General features: G+C 44.2%; 2 protein-coding genes across 5 annotated transcripts in view; both read left to right on the top strand.

Moving 5' to 3' along the window:
* Nucleotides 1–18,184, top strand: part of LOC139372956 (general transcription factor II-I repeat domain-containing protein 2-like) — a 979,173-nt gene that overhangs the window by 683,631 nt on the left and 277,358 nt on the right. The gene's annotated exons all lie outside the window — the stretch shown is intronic.
* On the top strand, nucleotides 1,750–13,611 carry LOC139372940 (ETS translocation variant 5-like). 4 transcript variants are annotated; one of them, XM_071112828.1, is made up of 11 exons: nucleotides 1,750–1,866; nucleotides 3,888–4,046; nucleotides 4,242–4,377; nucleotides 4,970–5,020; nucleotides 7,581–7,701; nucleotides 8,112–8,387; nucleotides 8,617–8,915; nucleotides 9,572–9,700; nucleotides 10,290–10,459; nucleotides 10,985–11,086; nucleotides 11,359–13,611. In XM_071112828.1, exons 2-11 carry the CDS (start codon nucleotides 3,999–4,001, stop codon nucleotides 11,599–11,601), a joined length of 1,575 nt encoding a protein of 524 aa, XP_070968929.1. In that variant the 5' UTR covers nucleotides 1,750–1,866; nucleotides 3,888–3,998; the 3' UTR covers nucleotides 11,602–13,611. The 4 variants fall into 4 exon arrangements, with proteins under 4 accessions (XP_070968929.1, XP_070968928.1, XP_070968925.1 ...); XM_071112827.1 differs by having other exon boundaries at nucleotides 4,239–4,377; nucleotides 11,359–13,609; XM_071112824.1 differs by having other exon boundaries at nucleotides 4,239–4,377; nucleotides 10,985–11,092; nucleotides 11,359–13,609.

Below are 18,184 nucleotides of genomic sequence, written 5' to 3'. Positions count from 1 at the left end.
CCTTTAGGTGTCTTTGGCGAATTCCAAAGGGACTATCATATGCTTTTTACTGAGGAGTGGCTTCCGTCTGGCCACTCTACCGTAAAGGTCTGATTGGTGGAGTGCTGCAGAGATGGTTGTCCTTCTGGAAGGTTCTCCCATCTTCACAGAGGAACTCTGGAGCTCTGTCAGAGTGACCATCGGATTGCTCAATTTGGCTGGGCGGCCAGCTCTAGGAAGAGTCTAGGTGGTTCCAAACTTCTTCCATTTAAGAATGATGGAGGCGACTGTGTTCTTGGGGACCTTCAATACTGCATAAATGTTTTGGTACCCTTCCCCAGATTTGTGCCTCGACACAATCCTGTCTTGGAGCCCTACGGACAATTCGTTCGACCTCATGGCTTGGTTTTTGATCTGACATGCACGGTCAACTGTGGGACCTTATATAGACAGGTGTGTGAATGCTTATTTAAATAAGGTATTTCAGTTTAGCATTTTTTATAAATTAGCAAAAAATTCTAAAAACCTGTTTTCGCTTTGTCATTATGGAGTATTAGAATTATTATGTGTAAAAATGTACTTAAAATGATTTAATCCATTTTAGAATAAGGCTGTAACGTAACAAAATGTGGAAAAAGTCAAGGGGTCTGAATACTTTCCGAGTGCACTGTAGGCGCCAGGTTCATCTGTTTGTGCCAAGAACTGCAACACTACTGGGTTTTTCACGTTCAGAAGTTTCTCCTGTGTTCAACTCAATATTAGGTCTCTCCCGAGCCCGTACGGGAGTTGTAGCGATGAGACAAGATAGTAGTTACTAAACAATTGGGTACCACGAAATTGGGGAGAAAAAGGGGTACACATTTTTTTTTAAAGGAAGGTGTTTCCTAATGTTTGGTATACTCAGTGTATATCTCTGTAATACCATAGTTCCATCTCTTTAATATGATAGAGTCTGTGCAGACAATGGAGCATTCCTCTGTATCACCATAACAAGGTAGTATGAGGTCATTATGGGAGCTATAATTACCCTGCAAGTCAGATCATGTTTGGCATTTAATCGACTGTAACAATTTTCGCCTTTTCTTATCTGACTGCAGTTCAACCCTGGGCAGAGTAGTGTGTGTGTGGCGTGTCTGCGTGCGTGTGTGAGCTTGCGTGCGTGTAGCGTGCATGTGTGTCTGTCTGTGTGTGCATACATACAGTACATGCGTGTGTGTTTGTGTGATCACTTGTGTCCAGACTCCCTACAGCCAGCTCTGTCCTGAGAATATCACAACAACTTACCCAACTCCAAGCAGTTAATCAATTTCAGAAGAAAAAACAAAAAAACATGTGAAAATGGAAACTGCATATCCTGCTGTTTTCCTACACAAGGCAGCTTTTCTAAACTGAAAATGGAAAATATGTAGCAAGATATTGTAATAGCAATGTAGCAAGATGCTATAATAACTATGTAACAACTTTGTAGCAAAACATTGTATCTTGTTGTTGTATGAATGTACTCGAGTTATAAGTTTCAAGATGTCAGTATCTGTTTCTACTGTACATTTTTCGTTTCCGCCCCGTGTCTGGCCGTCAGACGTGAATGAAAAGCAGTCATTCATAAAAACAAGACAAGCTCGCTTACCATTGGTCACTGGGGTCCAAAGAGCTCTCTGAACGTCAATTGGCCAGTCACTTGAATGGCATTGTGTAACAACCAATTGGCGTGTATTATGGAGTCCTCTATTTTGGCTTCAGGGAAAACCAGACGATTCCATTCAGAAATCCACAGTCAAGCTTTGTGTGAGAAGAGCACAGACGACAACCCTGAAAGAACGTTTGCAACAGCGTGGAGTGAAACATAACTTATTTTCAACATTGCAAAGGAATTAAATCTTCGCAAATGTGAGTTTAACATCAAACTATCAACCGCAACAAAAAAGATGCGTATAAGGTGTTTGCGTTAGTTTATTTCTAGCGCCTGTAATAATGCATTTACTTTGACCGACTAGTATCCGTAGAATGCGAGCTCTCTGCCAAGCATTTTCTAGCTGTCTGGTGAGGGGGGGGGGGGGGGTAGAAATGTGAACGCCATTTTATATGTATCTTAATTTGGGAACCATTTTCTTATTTGTAGTCAAATGTTTTTGCAGTACTTTGACGTGAGAATGTTTATGTTGCAGTATTTTGACTTGCTACGGCGCATGCAGCATCTTCATTAGACGGTTCTAACATTTATGAATGGAAGGTTCGACCCCCCCTTAGCTCAGGGATCAAATTTCACTTCATTGAGAAAAACAAGCTGGGGCCATGAGAGGGGGAATAGGAAACGGTAGAGGGAGGAGGGTCTGGGGGGGAGTTTAGCTACTTCTTGAACTGGCTCAGATTTTCTTTGCTGAGATTAACCCTCTGCTGCCCTGAATAAATAACTTTATCCAATACTTGTCAAATAATGCTGAAATTTGATCTCTAAATGTTTTATTCAGATTATTGCATGTATACGTTTTATATGTTCCCATTATGAAGATAGTTTATCCAATGTTTAGATATCAAGGACTACTTAACTCAATACCCTGATTTGCATCCTATTTTTGAACACTTATTCAAAACAGCTCCCTCCTAGTCCTTCTACTTATTGTAATGTCAACAGTCTCCTCTCCAAATAGCTTACTGTGCCTTGCTGCCTTGCTTATGTAAGAACTTAGTCCCCAGCGTATTGAGTACATGCTCACTGGCATAGTGTACAGCCCGCCAGCACTACGATGCAGGGAGGATTACGCTAACAAACACCCAAGACAGAGGAAAGGAACAACTGTCTTATCCCGAAGGCAGGCTGGCACTATGCCCTAGTGACTACATTAGACCAGGAAACATAGGGCATAGGGCACTACTTCAGACCAGGACCCATAGGACACTACATTAGACCAGGAAACATAGGGCATAGGGCACTACTTCAGACCAGGACCCATAGGGCACTACTTTAGACCAGGACCCATAGGGCACTACTTTAGACCAGGACCCATAGGGCACTACTTTAGACCAGGACCCATAGGACACTACTTTAGACCAGGACCCATAGGGCACTACTTTAAACCAGGACCCATAGGGCACTACTTTAGACCAGGACCCATAGGACACTACTTTAGACCAGGACCCATAGGGCACTACTTTAAACCAGGACCCATAGGGCACTACTTTAGACCAGGACCCATAGGGCACTACTTTAGACCAGGACCCATAGGGCACTACTTTAAACCAGGACCCATAGGGCACTACTTTAGACCAGGACCCATAGGGCACTACTTTAGACCAGGACCCATAGGGCACTACTTTAGACCAGGACCCATAGGGCACTACTTTAAACCAGGACCCATAGGGAATAGGGCACTACTTTAAACCAGGACCCATAGGGAATAGGGCACTACTTTAAACTAGGACCCATAGGGCACTACTTTAGATCAGGACCCATAGTGCACTACTTTAGACCAGGATCCATAGGGCATAGTGCACTACTTTAGACCAGAATCCATAGGATATAGTGCACTACTTTAGACCAGGACCCATAGGACATAGTGCACTACTTTAGACCAGGACCCCTAGGACAGTGCACTACTTTAGACCAGGACCCATAGGACATAGTGCACTACTTTACCCATAGGACAGTGCACTACTTTAGACCAGGACCCATAGGACATAGTGCACTACTTTAGAACAGGACTCATAGGGCATAGTGCACTACTTTAGAACAGGACTCATAGGGCATAGTGCACTACTTTAGACCAAGGCCCATAGGATATAGTGCACTATACAGGGAATAGGTTAGGTTGCCATTTGGAAAACATCCTATGTCTCTGTTGACATTATATGACAGGTGATTTGGGTATAAGCTACTGACCAGGGGGCACACTTTTCTCTGCTCTCCACAGAAAGAACAGACAGACGAACGAGCGTCTCCTGCTGCTACCGTCAGCCCCTCCTCCCCCTCCACCCCTCCAACACCAACTTCAGTCCCGAGGGCGTGAAGATATTCAGGCAACATGGATGGATTTTATGACCAGCAAGTCCCTTTCATGGCCCCCTCCAGGGTGAGTGTTTGGATGACTCTCTGGATGTTTTCTCTGATAGTTTTTCAACATAGGATTTTGATCAAAGCACTAATCTGAAACTTTTCATAGTGGATTAAGATAACAATTACTTTTTAGCATACATGAATGCTTAGGGATTTGTTCACACCAATGCAATCACTAATGTTGTAGGTGTTTTAAACATTGTACTAGCAGAATTGTCACGTGGAAGAGCCAGCGAACACGCCATTTAACGACCGGAAGAGAAAGTTTGTTGACACTGAGCTCGCCCAGGACACAGAAGATCTCTTTCAGGACCTCATGCAACTTCAAGAGACATGGATTGCAGAAGGTGAGTTCTGCTCTTGTATTTCAGAAGGTTTTCAATCTTGCATCATACTCATTGTTTTTAGTAACATCAGTGGTTTAGCCGAGGCTATTGAATCAGGAAAAACTGGAAAATAGGTTGTTATAAGAACTTTATACAACTTCCTCAACAAGTGTATCCATATTTACTGTATTTTTGACTGTACTGCATCATAAATATTTACTGTATTTTTGACTGTACTGCATCATAAATATTTACTGTATTTTTGACTGTACTGCATCATAAATATTTACTGTATTTTTGACTGTACTGTATCATACATATTTACTGTATTTTTGACTGTACTGCATCATAAAATTTACTGTATTTTTGACTGTACTGTATTTTTGACTGTACTGCATAAATATTTCATACATTTTTACTGTATTTTTGACTGTACTGTATCATACATATTTACTGTATTTTTGACTGTACTGTATCATACATATTTACTGTATTTTTGACTGTACTGCATCAAGTGCATTATATTTGTTCTATGAAGCATATTAAAGTGACTCAGCCACGTGGCATGCCTTCCATAAGTTAGTCATTTAACTCTCTCCGTCCCCTCTTTCAGCTCAGGTGCCTGATGACGAACAGTTTGTCCCAGATTTCCAGTCGGATAACCGTAAGTACCAACCAATGAAATATATGTATATGTGTATGTGTGTGACAAAGGGGAATCGACAGCGTCTGCTCCTGCATAGTTGCGCATTTCCCAATTTATGCTTTAATTCCCAGACATGGTCTTTGACACAACATACAAGCACAACAAAGAGATGTACTGGTTTTCCAATACCAGTCTTATCCAGTTGGCATATTAACTCAGTGCGTCACAGTGAGTGTGTTTTTATGGGTATGTGGTTGGGGTTTTCGGGTTGCCTATGTAGGCTGAGGGCTAACATTATCGACAGATTTGCCTCGTCGAAAGCAGAAATCCAATTGATGTCATTGAGCCCTGATTTAACCAACCTCCACTCACCCTGCAGTGGACCTACTTCTGCCCTGTTGCCAATCAGTGTCCTTAATGCACACCTTGCTGTTTTGTTACTTTAAAAAAAAAAGAAGTGTATTTAAAAAAAAAAACTGCATTGTTGGTTAAGGACTTGTAAATAAGGTCTACAGCTGTTGTATTCGGCCCATGTGACAAATACAACTTGATTTGATTATTGGATTGTAGGGATTTGTGTTCCAACAAAGGCACAGGAATAATAGGGCTACCTCAGAATAAGATGTTACTCACTCGGTGAAAATCAAGAATCTTGTGGTTTTATACCAGAAATCCCTCAGCTCTCCTCGTTGATCGTCAACCCGGATGAGAACAATCCTATTCTCTGATCTCTGCCCAAATCCACCACATTAACATCAGAGGAAATAAAGAGAGAACGGTTTGAAACGGGGAGATGTTCTGTTGCATTAGAGTTTTGCTACGGTGGGCCTTACTTAACATGACCCAGGTGCACCATAGCAGCCTGGGATGGCCTTCCATGGAGTCCCAAACTACTAACCACAGCTCTTGGCTGCTAGGATGGGCTACGTTCCAATCCAAGCCCACAGAACCCTCATGCTGTTTGCTTTATACTCATCTCCTCTCTCCTTTCTCTGTCTAGAATAATATATGCATGGGGTTTGAATGGAAGCCTTTGATTGGGCTCCAGACGGAGCTGTAGGCCTGGTGTAGTTGCAGGCCTGGGTTTCAAGATGTGAATGATCCTGTGGAGGAAGAAAGAGTGTTTTTAGAGGCCCGGTATTGCCTTGTTTCCCTGTAACGTTGTATTTCATTGTCGCGGATGCAGCTAGTGACATGTTTAATGCAGTGTGTACACACTGAGTGAATTGTGTCGTGGCACAGCCGGGCGATTGTTGTGTTTGCTGAAGAGTCTGAGTGTGTGTGTGCGGCGACGGGGTTGGCATGACGCTCCCTAGTTTGGCACGCTGCCAGTTGGGTCTCACAGACCCTTCATTCAGCAGTCCTCCTCTCTCGTGTGTGTGTGTGTGTGTGTGTGCGTGCGTGGACTCTGCAGCTGGGCAAAGGGGCAGTGTCCATAGCGATCAAATGGCATTATGCCATCATCTCCTTACTCCTTAATTTAGCAATGAACTTGGCTGAGAAGTGAGAACACACTCTTACTAACTACCAGTTAGTGATTTAAAGAAACGTTGCAAATTATTTGAAACCTGAGATTTAAATGTCTTCTGGCCACGCTTGAGAGTTGCACTGTGTTTCATTCATAGATGCTAGGTGTTCAAAATTTGATCTTATAATGGAGGTCACTATGGACACTGAGAGGCCTAACCCCATAACGTGAGTGTGTGTAGACTGCTGGCCCGTGGCTGCGGAAGCTGAATGATGGCCGTTCTGTGGCACAACAGGAAATGGAGAGTTGATGTAGGCACAGACCCAGCCTCTGACAGACCCTGCCTCTGACAGACCCGGCCTCTGACAGACCCGGCCTCTGACAGACTCTGGACAGACCCGGCCTCTGACAGACCCGGCCTCTGACAGACTCTGGACAGACCTGGCCTCTGACAGACCCAGCCTCTGACAGACTCTGGACAGACCCGGCCTCTGACAGACCCGGCCTCTGACAGACCCGGCCTCTGACAGACCCGGCCTCTGACAGACCCGGCCTCTGACAGCCTCTGACAGACCCAGCCTCTGGACAGACCCAGCCTCTGGCAGCCTCTGACAGACCCAGCCTCTGATGCCAACACAGCACCCAGTTAAAGTCCTACTGTATGTACAGACACACAATGGTTGCCTAAGTTACTAACTGGTGGTGGAAGTCCGAGCAGTCTGTTTTGGTCTGTGTCATTTAATACAAAGGCATCTTTGTTACTGGTCTGATTGTTGCCTTGGAAACAATTTTTTGTAAATAGTGAAAGTACACTGTTTGTCTTTCAGTGCTGGGTTTATAGTTTTCCCTCCCAAATGTAAGGACAGATTTACAACCTCACTAATTCACTAAACAACAAACATTTGGGAAGTTGGAATTAAAGACAAATCCCAGCATAGGAGACACATTTGATCCTTTGATAGAAAACTATTTATCTTCTTATTCCTTAGTGAAGCATACAAAACAAGAGTACTGAGTAAATATATTCAACGTAGTGATTATTTTGTGAATCTTTGAAATGGCATATATTATATATTTCAGTTTTTTTTATGTTTTCTCCTTTCTTCAAAGTAATGTTCCATGGACCTCCAGCCAATAAAGTGAAGCGAGAGTCCAGCGCCTCCAGAGATCTGTCCCCCTGCAGTCAGGAACAACAGAGACTCTACACAGACAAGTGCCTTTACAGCTACAGGTACGTTACAGTACCCACTGAGACGGACCAGGTTTTGACACCCCACACAAATTGTACTCTCAGTAGCAAGAGGTATTTTCTGTTACAACCAATAAAAGATCATAAAAGAGGGTACAGGCATAATAAAGTTCTCTACTAAGACATTGCTTAATTAGATATACCTACATCAAGTTGATAAGGCCTGAGGGGGTGTGTCATATGGCCCATATACCACAGCTAAGGGCTGTTCTTACGAGTGCCTGGATACAGCCCTTAGCCGTGGTATATTGGCCATATACCACAAACCCCCAAGGTGCCTTAGTGCTATTATAAATCCAGTTTTATTTGTCACATGCGCCGAATACAACAGGTGTACAGCCATGCTCTACAGGCCCAAGTTAACCACTTCCATCCCCCTTCTCCCTCCACAGTGCCTACAACAGGAAGCCACTTGGCATCAATAGTTTAACCCCACCCTCCACACCCGCCTCACCTTGCAGCCCCGCCCCCACCCCGGGGACACACCCCCTACAAAGGCAGATCACGTCCCCTGTCCAGGCAACACACCCCGGCCACAGTCGTCCAACTCACGGGCACAGCCCCTCCCACCACCGGACACTCCCGCCACACCCGAGCCAAAGCCAGCCTTTCGCCGTGCCCCGCCTACCTGTCAATCACTCCGATGCCTCCTACAGCTCAGAACACAGGTAAGTTGGCACCATGTGTTGGCTCAGGTTGGCACCATGTGTTGACACCATGCACTGTTTGACCCCATAGCTTGGTTGTAAAGGCATGATTGGAACTACTGTAGGCTGGGACTCAGCATGCATGTTCAGTGCTACAGTTGAAATCCCATTGTTGTATGATTCTCTGGTTTAAGATCCTAATTGACAAATTTGTCCTTATTTTGTCTCTCTGTCTCGTTCCCCTCTGCAGGTTCCAGCGGCAGCTCTCTGAGCCATGTCTGCCTTTCCCTCCGCCTGACGGTGCCGCCTGTACCCCTTACCCTCCTCAGCCCCATCACCCCCACCGGGCCCCCCTGTCCCGGGACGGCCGCCCCATCTACCAGCGGCACCTGTCAGAGCCCTTGGTCCTCCTCCCTGCTCAGGGCTTCAAGCAAGAGCTGGTGGACCTCCGTTACACCGAGCAGGGGGTCCCCACCATGGGCCCTCCCCGCACCCCGTTCCAGGGCCTCTCTATAAAGCAGGAGCCCCGGGATTTCTGCTTTGACCAAGGTGAGCCCTGGGGAATCGCTGGATGGCAACGGTCTTTCAGGCTCAGTTTCCCACTCATAGATTAGACCCAGTCCTGGAGTTTAAAAAAAACATGTTCAATGGAGAATCTCAATAGGAAGTGCTTCTCCTTCCATGCCTAGGCTTAATCTGAGTCCAGACAGGAAGGCCCTAAGGGTTTGGAGGTAGTCCAAGTTCCTTTGAGAGTCTACTGTACACGGCTAATAGTGCAGCGATGGGGATAAAACAGTAAGCATGTTTCAGACTGATGTGGACACTAGTATTAGCAGTAGTGGTTGGGTATGTAGCAGTGTAGCATTCTAAGACTCTACTAAGCTAAGATGACCTCATTTCACTCTCCATGTCTGGGCCACTTTCTGTCAGTGATGTAACAGTCAAATCCTCTTAATAAAGTCCCAGCTAAGAAAACCCCAGGGGATTGTTAAGAGACCGCTGGCTGTGTGAGAATGTATGTCCGTCTTCTACTGGGTATTATGTCATTAGGCTAATGGCTACTTTAAAAGATGGGGTTGGGAAATTAAGTTAGTAGTAAGAATCTATTCAAAGAAACACCTAATAGTTTTTGTATCTTTCTGGTTTGAAGAGCATGTTAAGGAAAAATATGTCTAATATTTTCTCTTTTCCCTTGTGTCTTACAGAAATGCAGAACTGCCAGTCTTCTTTCAGGAAGTCCGGTAACTTCTACCAAAACAGTGATGGGTTGATCTACGACGGAGAGCCTCATCTGTACAACGACGACACATGCGTGGTTCCAGAGAGACTAGAAGGTGAGACATTCTTCCGTAAATTGCTATGAAAAACAAGGGCTTGCCCGGCACAATGGAACCCCTGGAATTGTCCCAAAAGTGCAAACCCCATCCATCCAGAATCAAACACTGAAAATATTTAAAAAGACAGATACTATTTTAACCTCTGCCTGGTTTGACACAGGGCTTTAGGTGTAAATGGCAGCAGGTAGTGAATCCTGGTATCTGACATCTTCTCGTTATGTCATGGCAGTGTGGATGCCAGAGTAGACCCACGGGGCCTTGGACAGAAAGCCTGTGTGACATGAGCAGAGCCTCTTATTGTATCCCCACGCTCAGACTGCCAATCACTGGAGTCTTTCACCTGACTGTGACCACTTTTTTATTTTTTATTTGACCTTTATTTAACTAGGCAAGTCAGTTAAGAACTGCCTGTTCAGAGGCAGAACAACAGATTTGTACCTTGTCAGCTCGGGGGTTTGAACTTGCAACCTTCCGGTTACTAGTCCAACGCTCTAACCACTAGGCTACCCTGCCGCCCCACCCCACCACGTCACTCCTTCATTTACACACTCACTCCCTCTTTCCCCCTCTCCTTCTGTCCATCCAGGCAAGATCAAGCAGGAGGCCGGAGTGTTCCGGGACGGACCGCCCTACCAGCGCCGAGGTTCCCTGCAGCTCTGGCAGTTCCTGGTCACTCTGCTGGACGACCCGGCCAATGGTCACTTCATCTCCTGGACCGGCCGCGGCATGGAGTTCAAACTCATCGAGCCCGAAGAGGTCAGTTGGTCAGCAGGCAGAGCTGTGGTCCTAGTGAGTTTAGAGACTTTAGGGCTTCCTGGAGTTTTTCATCATTATGTCTCTGAGTTTAAAGTAGAAGAGTGTTTCAACAAGTCGTGATAAGTCGCTGTGCTTCCAGGAATAACCGCACAGTATTACTACGGCACGAGAAGTGGCACACCAGAAACTAACCCCAGAAGAGCTTGGTGTGTGTATCTACAGGTTGATCAGAAGAGCTTGGTGTGTGTATCTACAGGTTGATCAGAAGAGCTTGGTGTGTGTATCTACAGGTTGATCAGAAGAGCTTGGTGTATGTATCTACAGGTTGATCAGAAGAGCTTGGTGTGTGTATCTACAGGTTGATCAGAAGAGCTTGGTGTATGTATCTACAGGTTGATCAGAAGAGCTTGGTGTATGTATCTACAGGTTGATCAGAAGAGCTTGGTGTATGTATCTACAGGTTGATCAGAAGAGCTTGGTGTATGTATCTACAGGTTGATTTGAACCGTTTCTCTCCTGTGGCAGGTGGCTCGGCGCTGGGGCCTCCAGAAGAACCGGCCTGCCATGAACTATGACAAGCTGAGCCGCTCTCTACGCTACTACTACGAGAAGGGCATCATGCAGAAGGTAAAGGTAAATTTTAATTTAATTCAAGTCAATTTGCAATTTTCTGTTTTGGGTCAAATTCAATGGAGGCTTTGTGAATTGATGGAAAACATCACAGTACAATGGAGGGCTACATTGCACCAATAAATAGTACATTGGTTGTATATAAGGACAGGTTAGATGCATTGAGAGTTTCATAAGGTTGGGTATAAAGTCAAACGTTATTTTCAAACTACTAGCGGTTGTGCGCTGAACGACTGTTTAACTCCCTCTTCCTCTTCGGGTGGGGTCAGGTGGCTGGAGAGAGGTACGTGTACAAGTTTACGTGTGACCCCGAGGCGCTCTTCTCCATGGCCTTCCCTGACAACCAGAGGCCCAGCCTGAAGCAGGACCCGGACTGCCTGCCGCCGTCTGCGGGGGAGGACGACACCACCGTGCCCCTGACCCACTACGAGGATGGCTGTGGCCCCTACCTGGCCGACGGAGGGGAGCGGTGCGTCTCGTTACTGGGCTTCCCCGATAACTATTCATTCTGAATGTTCTGACCAATGACGGAATAAAGACCGCTGTCATCTGGTACCCTGCCACACCCCTACCCCAAACTCTGGTCCCCTAGCTACACACCACACCCCTACCCCAAACTCTGGTCCCCTAGCTACACACCACTACCCTACCCCTTGTCCCCTAACTGTACACTCCTACCCCACATCCCATAACTACACACCACTACCCTACCCCACATCCCATAACTACACACCCAGAGCCCAAACCCTAGTCCCCTAACTACACACCCAGAGCCCAAACCCTAGTCCCCTAACTACACACCCAGAGCCCAAACCCTAGTCCCCTAACTACACACCCAGAGCCCAAACTGCTGAGCGGATTTGGAGCTCTGTAACCCCCCTCCCCTACTCCTATCCCAAACTCAGCTCCTCTTGCCAGTCTTGAGATTACCCTCCCCAAGTCCCAAGGAAAAAACAGTCAAACCTGAGTCGGCCATCTTGCTTATTCTTTGCCCTCTGTTATCAAACTGAATTGTGGCGAAAGGTGTGCGGTCCTCATCAACATAAACTGAACTGAGTGATCTCCCTTACGGGGGTTGAGCGAGGACACTGTTCACGTGATTTATAATGGGACTCAAGTAATGGGCACGAGTGTGCCAGGATTGTAGCCAATAGCCATGCAGTTTCCACAATCTGCTCGGTACGAGTATGACAAGTAATGTTAAGGATATAAAACATTGATATAGCAATCGTTTTATGCCTTTAAACCAAACAAAAAGAGTAGTACACTTGACACGCGCACAGGGGCTTCACCTTGGAATCTACGACTCCAATGAACCTTAGTACCGCAGGTGGTGATGTAATGTAGCTCTGTATGCAATGAATGGGCCAAACACACAGGCAACCGACTGTTCTTATTAATCCATAATACATCGTACGACTATAAAGAAGCTGGGACGCGAGTACCCCGGAGCAAGTTGCTTTGGCCAATCATTAAAAACAACAACACACTGAAATCCAATCTGAAATGGGAGAGGTGGACTCCGGACTCGCTAGCTCAGCATTCTCTTCAGACTCTGGGGATGTTTTTTTTTCTCTCACCCAAAAATGTAAAGCCTTCCCGGTGCTGTTTTACTCCTGATGTTGGCGTGTCCTCTACCAGATGTATCTTTCCACCGCATTTAACCATGGCAGCTCTTTACTCCTGATGTTGGCGTGTCCTACCAGATGTATCTTTCCAATATGTTTTTTAGCTCTTTCATTTGACTCATTTTGTCGTAAAAGGGACGCGCATACAAAACAGTATTTTTCCTGAAGTGTTGACTTCCTATTAAGAAGTGTGTATTGAAAAATATATGTTTATGTACAATGACGATGACAAAAGTACTGCAACTGTCACGCAGTCCCTTCTCCAAAAACTGTAACTGCCAATAGTAAGCTAAACAGGGGGGGGGGGGGGGCTCTACTCTTCGCATTTTCTCACAGAAAGCTGTACCAACCTATTGCTGTACCATTCAAGTTTTCTGCTTTTCGTATAGTTTATCGGGGAGTATATGAAACAAACATCTAAAATGTAAATGTATATATGAATATATTTTTGCAAAGTCATATGTTTTGACATTGTACACGCTGGAATGTTTGGCCTGGTAACTGGTTTGCATCCTTTAATTCTTGTCATGAAGCTACGGCGTCCATATTAGGACATATCCCCAGTCTCTGCAGGGGTTGTCTGTCAAGTCCTGCAAAGACTGAGGCTGTCCTAATATGGACACCGTATTGAGGCAGTGGGTTGGAGCCTAGAAAGACCTCCCCGTTGACTGTGTGGTGGGCTGTGTCGGCGTCACACGTGTGTAACAGTATATTTTGATATGATTCTGTCTATATGTGGGTTGCGGGGTATCTTGTCCACGACGTTGAAGTTTGCTGGCACTTATACAAGTGACAACCCCCCCACCCCCTTCCCCACAAAAACAATGTGTGCCTTCCACTGCTTTTGGTTGATTTTCTATACTGGATACAATAAACTATACTTTCTGCTTCAAACTGTTTTATTGAGTCTCTTCCTATTCTGACCAACCAATCTAGCTTTCAGTGACGTATTACTGTGGTTCAAGTTGAGTTGGGTCTTTTTTTATTGAATTCCACTTCTTGTGAATGTATAACAACATCTGACACATTCCTGATTTCAGGACACAGTATCACAATAGTCCTATGAAGAACAGGCAATAAGATGTGGCCTTTAGAATGACACCTGTACTTAAGCCTTGTTCACCCTGCAGGCTTTAATGGTCAGAATAGTTTGGTTCTTCTATTCTGTTTTGGAATACTGATTGTCCAAACAGCAAGTTACAAGTGATCAAATCGGATTTGTGTGTGTTCAGACAGCCGTTATTTGCTGACATGGTCACGCTAGTTGTGATACTGTTGTAACAACGTCATAGTAATGACGCGTGTGTGAACAGTGGTGTCGGTTGATTGGTGGTGCTCGTGCTTCCTATCACTCAGAAGTTATGTAGCAAGCTAAGGTGACAACAATGGCTGCCATAGACGTTTCCCAGTTGCTGTGAATGTTCAAATTCATAGCGGAAGAACACTTTTAAAACCTCAAAGGATAAGATAATCAAACGGTCGAAACAAGTCCCTTTTAGGCTAGCCACAGCAGTCAGCTATCTAGCCACAGCAGTCTAGCCACAGCAGTCAGCCAGCTAGCCACAGCAGTCAGCTAGCTAGCCACAGCAGTCAACTAGTTCAGTGTTTCCCAATCTCGGTCCTAGACAATCAAAAATGTTTCAGAACCTCTGTGTGACATTGAAATGTAGCGAAATTGTAACTTCTGTGCACAAACAACACATCTAAATTAAGCCGGCATACATTTTCAATGGATGTGATCTTCGGTAAATCGTTTCGGTGAGATTTACCGAAAGGAGGACGAGAGACGGCCTTAAACACCTGTCTAAAAGGCGTGTAGTAGTGGTCAAGTGTGGAATTTCCGCGAGTATGTGTATAAGTAAAATGTATAAATCAAATCCAATTTGAATTGTCACATGCTTCGTAAACAGCAGGTGTAGAATAACATTGAAATGCTTACGTACTATAGCTTGGTTATATACACGGGGTCCCAGTACCGAGACAATGATAGCTTGGCTATATACACTGGGTACCAGTACAGTGGCTGTGTACATCCCATCCCGACACCAAAAATGCTATCAAATATTTTCATTGGACCCTGTACAAACTGGAGACCACATACCCAGAGGCAGAATTCATTGTTGCAAGGGACATTAATTAACAAAGGTCATTTGAGGTTCGTGCTCCAGAATTATTACCAACACATTGACTGTCCTACTCGCGGAAATTCCACACTTGACCACTACTACACGCCTTTTAGACACGTGTATAAGGCCGTCTCTCATCCTCCTTTCCAGTTACATAATCAACCTGCTTCAGGCAGCTAACGAGTTCTGCACATACTCTGAAAGGGATTGTTATAGAAAACTGTACAGGGTTTCACATGCTCACTGACATAGACAGACAGACACACACACACACACACACATACACACACACACACACACACACACAAGTAGGTGGGCAATAAATGGATGCATCCAAAGACAAACCCCCATAGTTCAACATGATGTTTCTCTCTGTAAGGATCCTTTCTGCATGACTCCCTCTTCGTCTGTCAAACTCACAAGCACAGCAGATCTCTGGATATCATTGACAGCTCAGATCTCTAGATATCATTGACAGCTCAGATCTCTGGATATCATTGACAGCTCAGATCTCTGGATATCATTGACAGCTCAGATCTCTGGATATCATTGACAGCTCAGATCTCTGGATATCATTGACAGCTCAGATCTCTAGATATCATTGACAGCTCAGATCTCTGGATATCATTGACAGCTCAGATCTCTGGATATCATTGACAGCTCAGATCTCTGGATATCATTGACAGCTCAGATCTCTGGATATCATTGACAGCTCAGACCTCTGGATATCATTGACAGCTCAGATCTCTGGATATCAATGACAGCTCAGATCTCTGGATATCATTGACAGCTCAGATCTCTGGATATCATTGACAGCTCAGATCTTTGGATATCATTGACAGCTCAGATCTCTGGATATCATTGACAGCTCAGATCTCTGGATATCATTGACAACTCAGATCTCTGGATATCATTGACAGCTCAGATCTCTGGATTTCATTGGCAGCTCAGATCTCTGGATATCATTGACAGCTCAGTCCAAAATAAATCAGATTAAAATCTGATTAATGTTGTCCTGTACTATATTTACTGGATCTTGAGTTGGATCAGCTCTGGATCAGACCTTTTCCTCTGTGAAGATAACACATGGATTTACTGGAGCGGTAGCCTATGACAGGGTTAGCCTTGTGGAACCACCCTGATCACACCGTTCACCTTTCTATTTCACTTCATATATCAATCATCTTTTAATTAGTGATAATACGTGAAGTGAATGAGAATGGTGAGTGCAGCGATCGGTCTGTTTCCACCAGGCTATGCCAGGGCAAGACTAAAATGAGACTTGATATACTCTCGTTACTAGACAGTGCCACTGTGTGGTTGATTTGTGTACTGCACAACATTATCATAAATAACAAGGGCCTTTGAAGTGTGGCATTCCTCATTGTAGGTACCACAGAACCAGAATGAGATTCTATTTGGTAGGTACATGTTGCTACGTAAAATATTGATAAAACAATAATAAAAGCCTATATAGATAATACATGATAAAAAAGTTACCTGAGACAGTTGTTGTAGAACGACTCTTTTATTTTGTAAAAGAAAACTTTTAAAGTTACTTCTAGCTTCGCCTTTGACACAATCATCTCGCGTTTCACATGATTTTATTTTCATTCGTTTTAATAAATTAAAATGGTACATTATGCATGCAATACCGCATTAGCCGTTGAGTTGTTCGTCTTCCACAAAAAGTATCAACACAAAATGTCGTTAAAGAGTTCTGACGAAGCTGCTTGGAAAAGGACCGTTGGAGAATTAGTCACAGCATGAAGCGATGTACATGGTTGTGGTTGCATAGTACATGGAATTTCCTCATTTTAAAACAGCATGCTCTTTGTATTGCACATTACTGAAACTTTAGTATACTGACATTTTTGTATACTGAAACGTTTGTTGTTCCAAGTTGTCCCGTCGAGGATCGTAGTTTTTTAATGAGAATGCAAGTATACAGCAAATAGCATCTCTCAAAGACATTATGTACATGTATGTATTCATTATAAAAATAATCACCAGCAAAGATGTATCTTTTACTTTTTCCTATATTGAGATACATTTTAGATTTTTTCTTATTTTTTGTACATTTTTACCAAAGAAAAAAACATTTAACTGTTTTAAATGGTCTGGTCGAGTTGAAACCCATGTTATTTAATCAAATAAGGAGAATTGTAATTCAACTTAATTTAGAGGCAAAAATGTAGCCTCTTAATTTCTTACAAGAAGACAAAAGAAGAGTACAGGACACGTGCTTTTTTTTCCAGATCAGTAACAGAGACCTTTAGAAATTATATCTACACCATTCAAAGAACAAATGTTTTCTTTCCAGGGCATTCATAGGAAAAAGAGAGAGGTCCATTTTCATTTCCAGTCAATTCAGAAAATCTATTGGAATTCAGTTAATTAATTGTTAATAGAAAAGGAGATCCCCCAATGTTTCAAAAAGGGCTAAGACATGCTACACCCAGTAGCAGTAACCCGACCTTAAGTTACCAAACCCTCACAGACTGGTCTGGGACTCTGGTGGGACAGAGGTCAATGGGCTAGAAAATCCCTCTGATTGTCTCAAGCAACAGAGCTGAATCTTAGTTCTGGTTCTTGGTTCTGGTTTTTAATGAACAGTGAATAACTCCCCATTCAATCAGCCAACACTCCCTTTGGCCTGAATCCCAATATGACAGAGAAGCATGCTCATAAACAACAGCAGATGTACTTGTATTCTTTTTTTTCTTCTTCGTTTTGCAGTCTATTGTTTTCAGTCAGTGAACAAACTAGCATAAGAGACATAGATATGAGCAAGGAAATCAACTGGCTCTAGAATGTTAAGGCACCACCTGCTGCGGGTGCTACAAATGTCACTACAGTACCTCGACTCTATTGGAGGGAAATACACTAAAAGACAGCTATAACAAGTTAACTCTGCACAAGTTAACAATGTCTCAGAATACGCTGCCCCAAGAACTCACTCTCCCAGGATGCACAGGGAGGGACCACCATCTCCATCATGGTCAAAGCTCCAGTTTAGATGACCTATCCACCGCAGGGAAAACCCTGGTCCTGGAGGGTGGTTGTGTCTCTGTGACCGACCGGGTTCGAACCCGGGCCTCCTGCACGCCAGAAGTGTCTATTTGCCCACTAAACTAAAGCCTAGGCATTGGATCGGCGAGCCAATGCAACTAGTCACCGAACCCCCTTGGGTACAACTGCATGCTTCTCATCTCAACAAAAACTCCAAAAACCCACAATTACTGAAGAAAAATTGTTGCTAGAAATAAACTAACCAAATTAATTTCTTTCATTTCCATGTTCATCTATTTAAATACCCCCAAAAAGTTCAGATAACCCAC

Source organism: Oncorhynchus clarkii, chromosome 18, assembly GCF_045791955.1.
Source record: "Oncorhynchus clarkii lewisi isolate Uvic-CL-2024 chromosome 18, UVic_Ocla_1.0, whole genome shotgun sequence".
Taxonomy (NCBI): Eukaryota; Metazoa; Chordata; class Actinopteri; order Salmoniformes; family Salmonidae; genus Oncorhynchus; species Oncorhynchus clarkii.
Note: the sequence above shows the minus strand (reverse complement) of the source record. Positions and strands in the feature narration are given on the sequence as shown.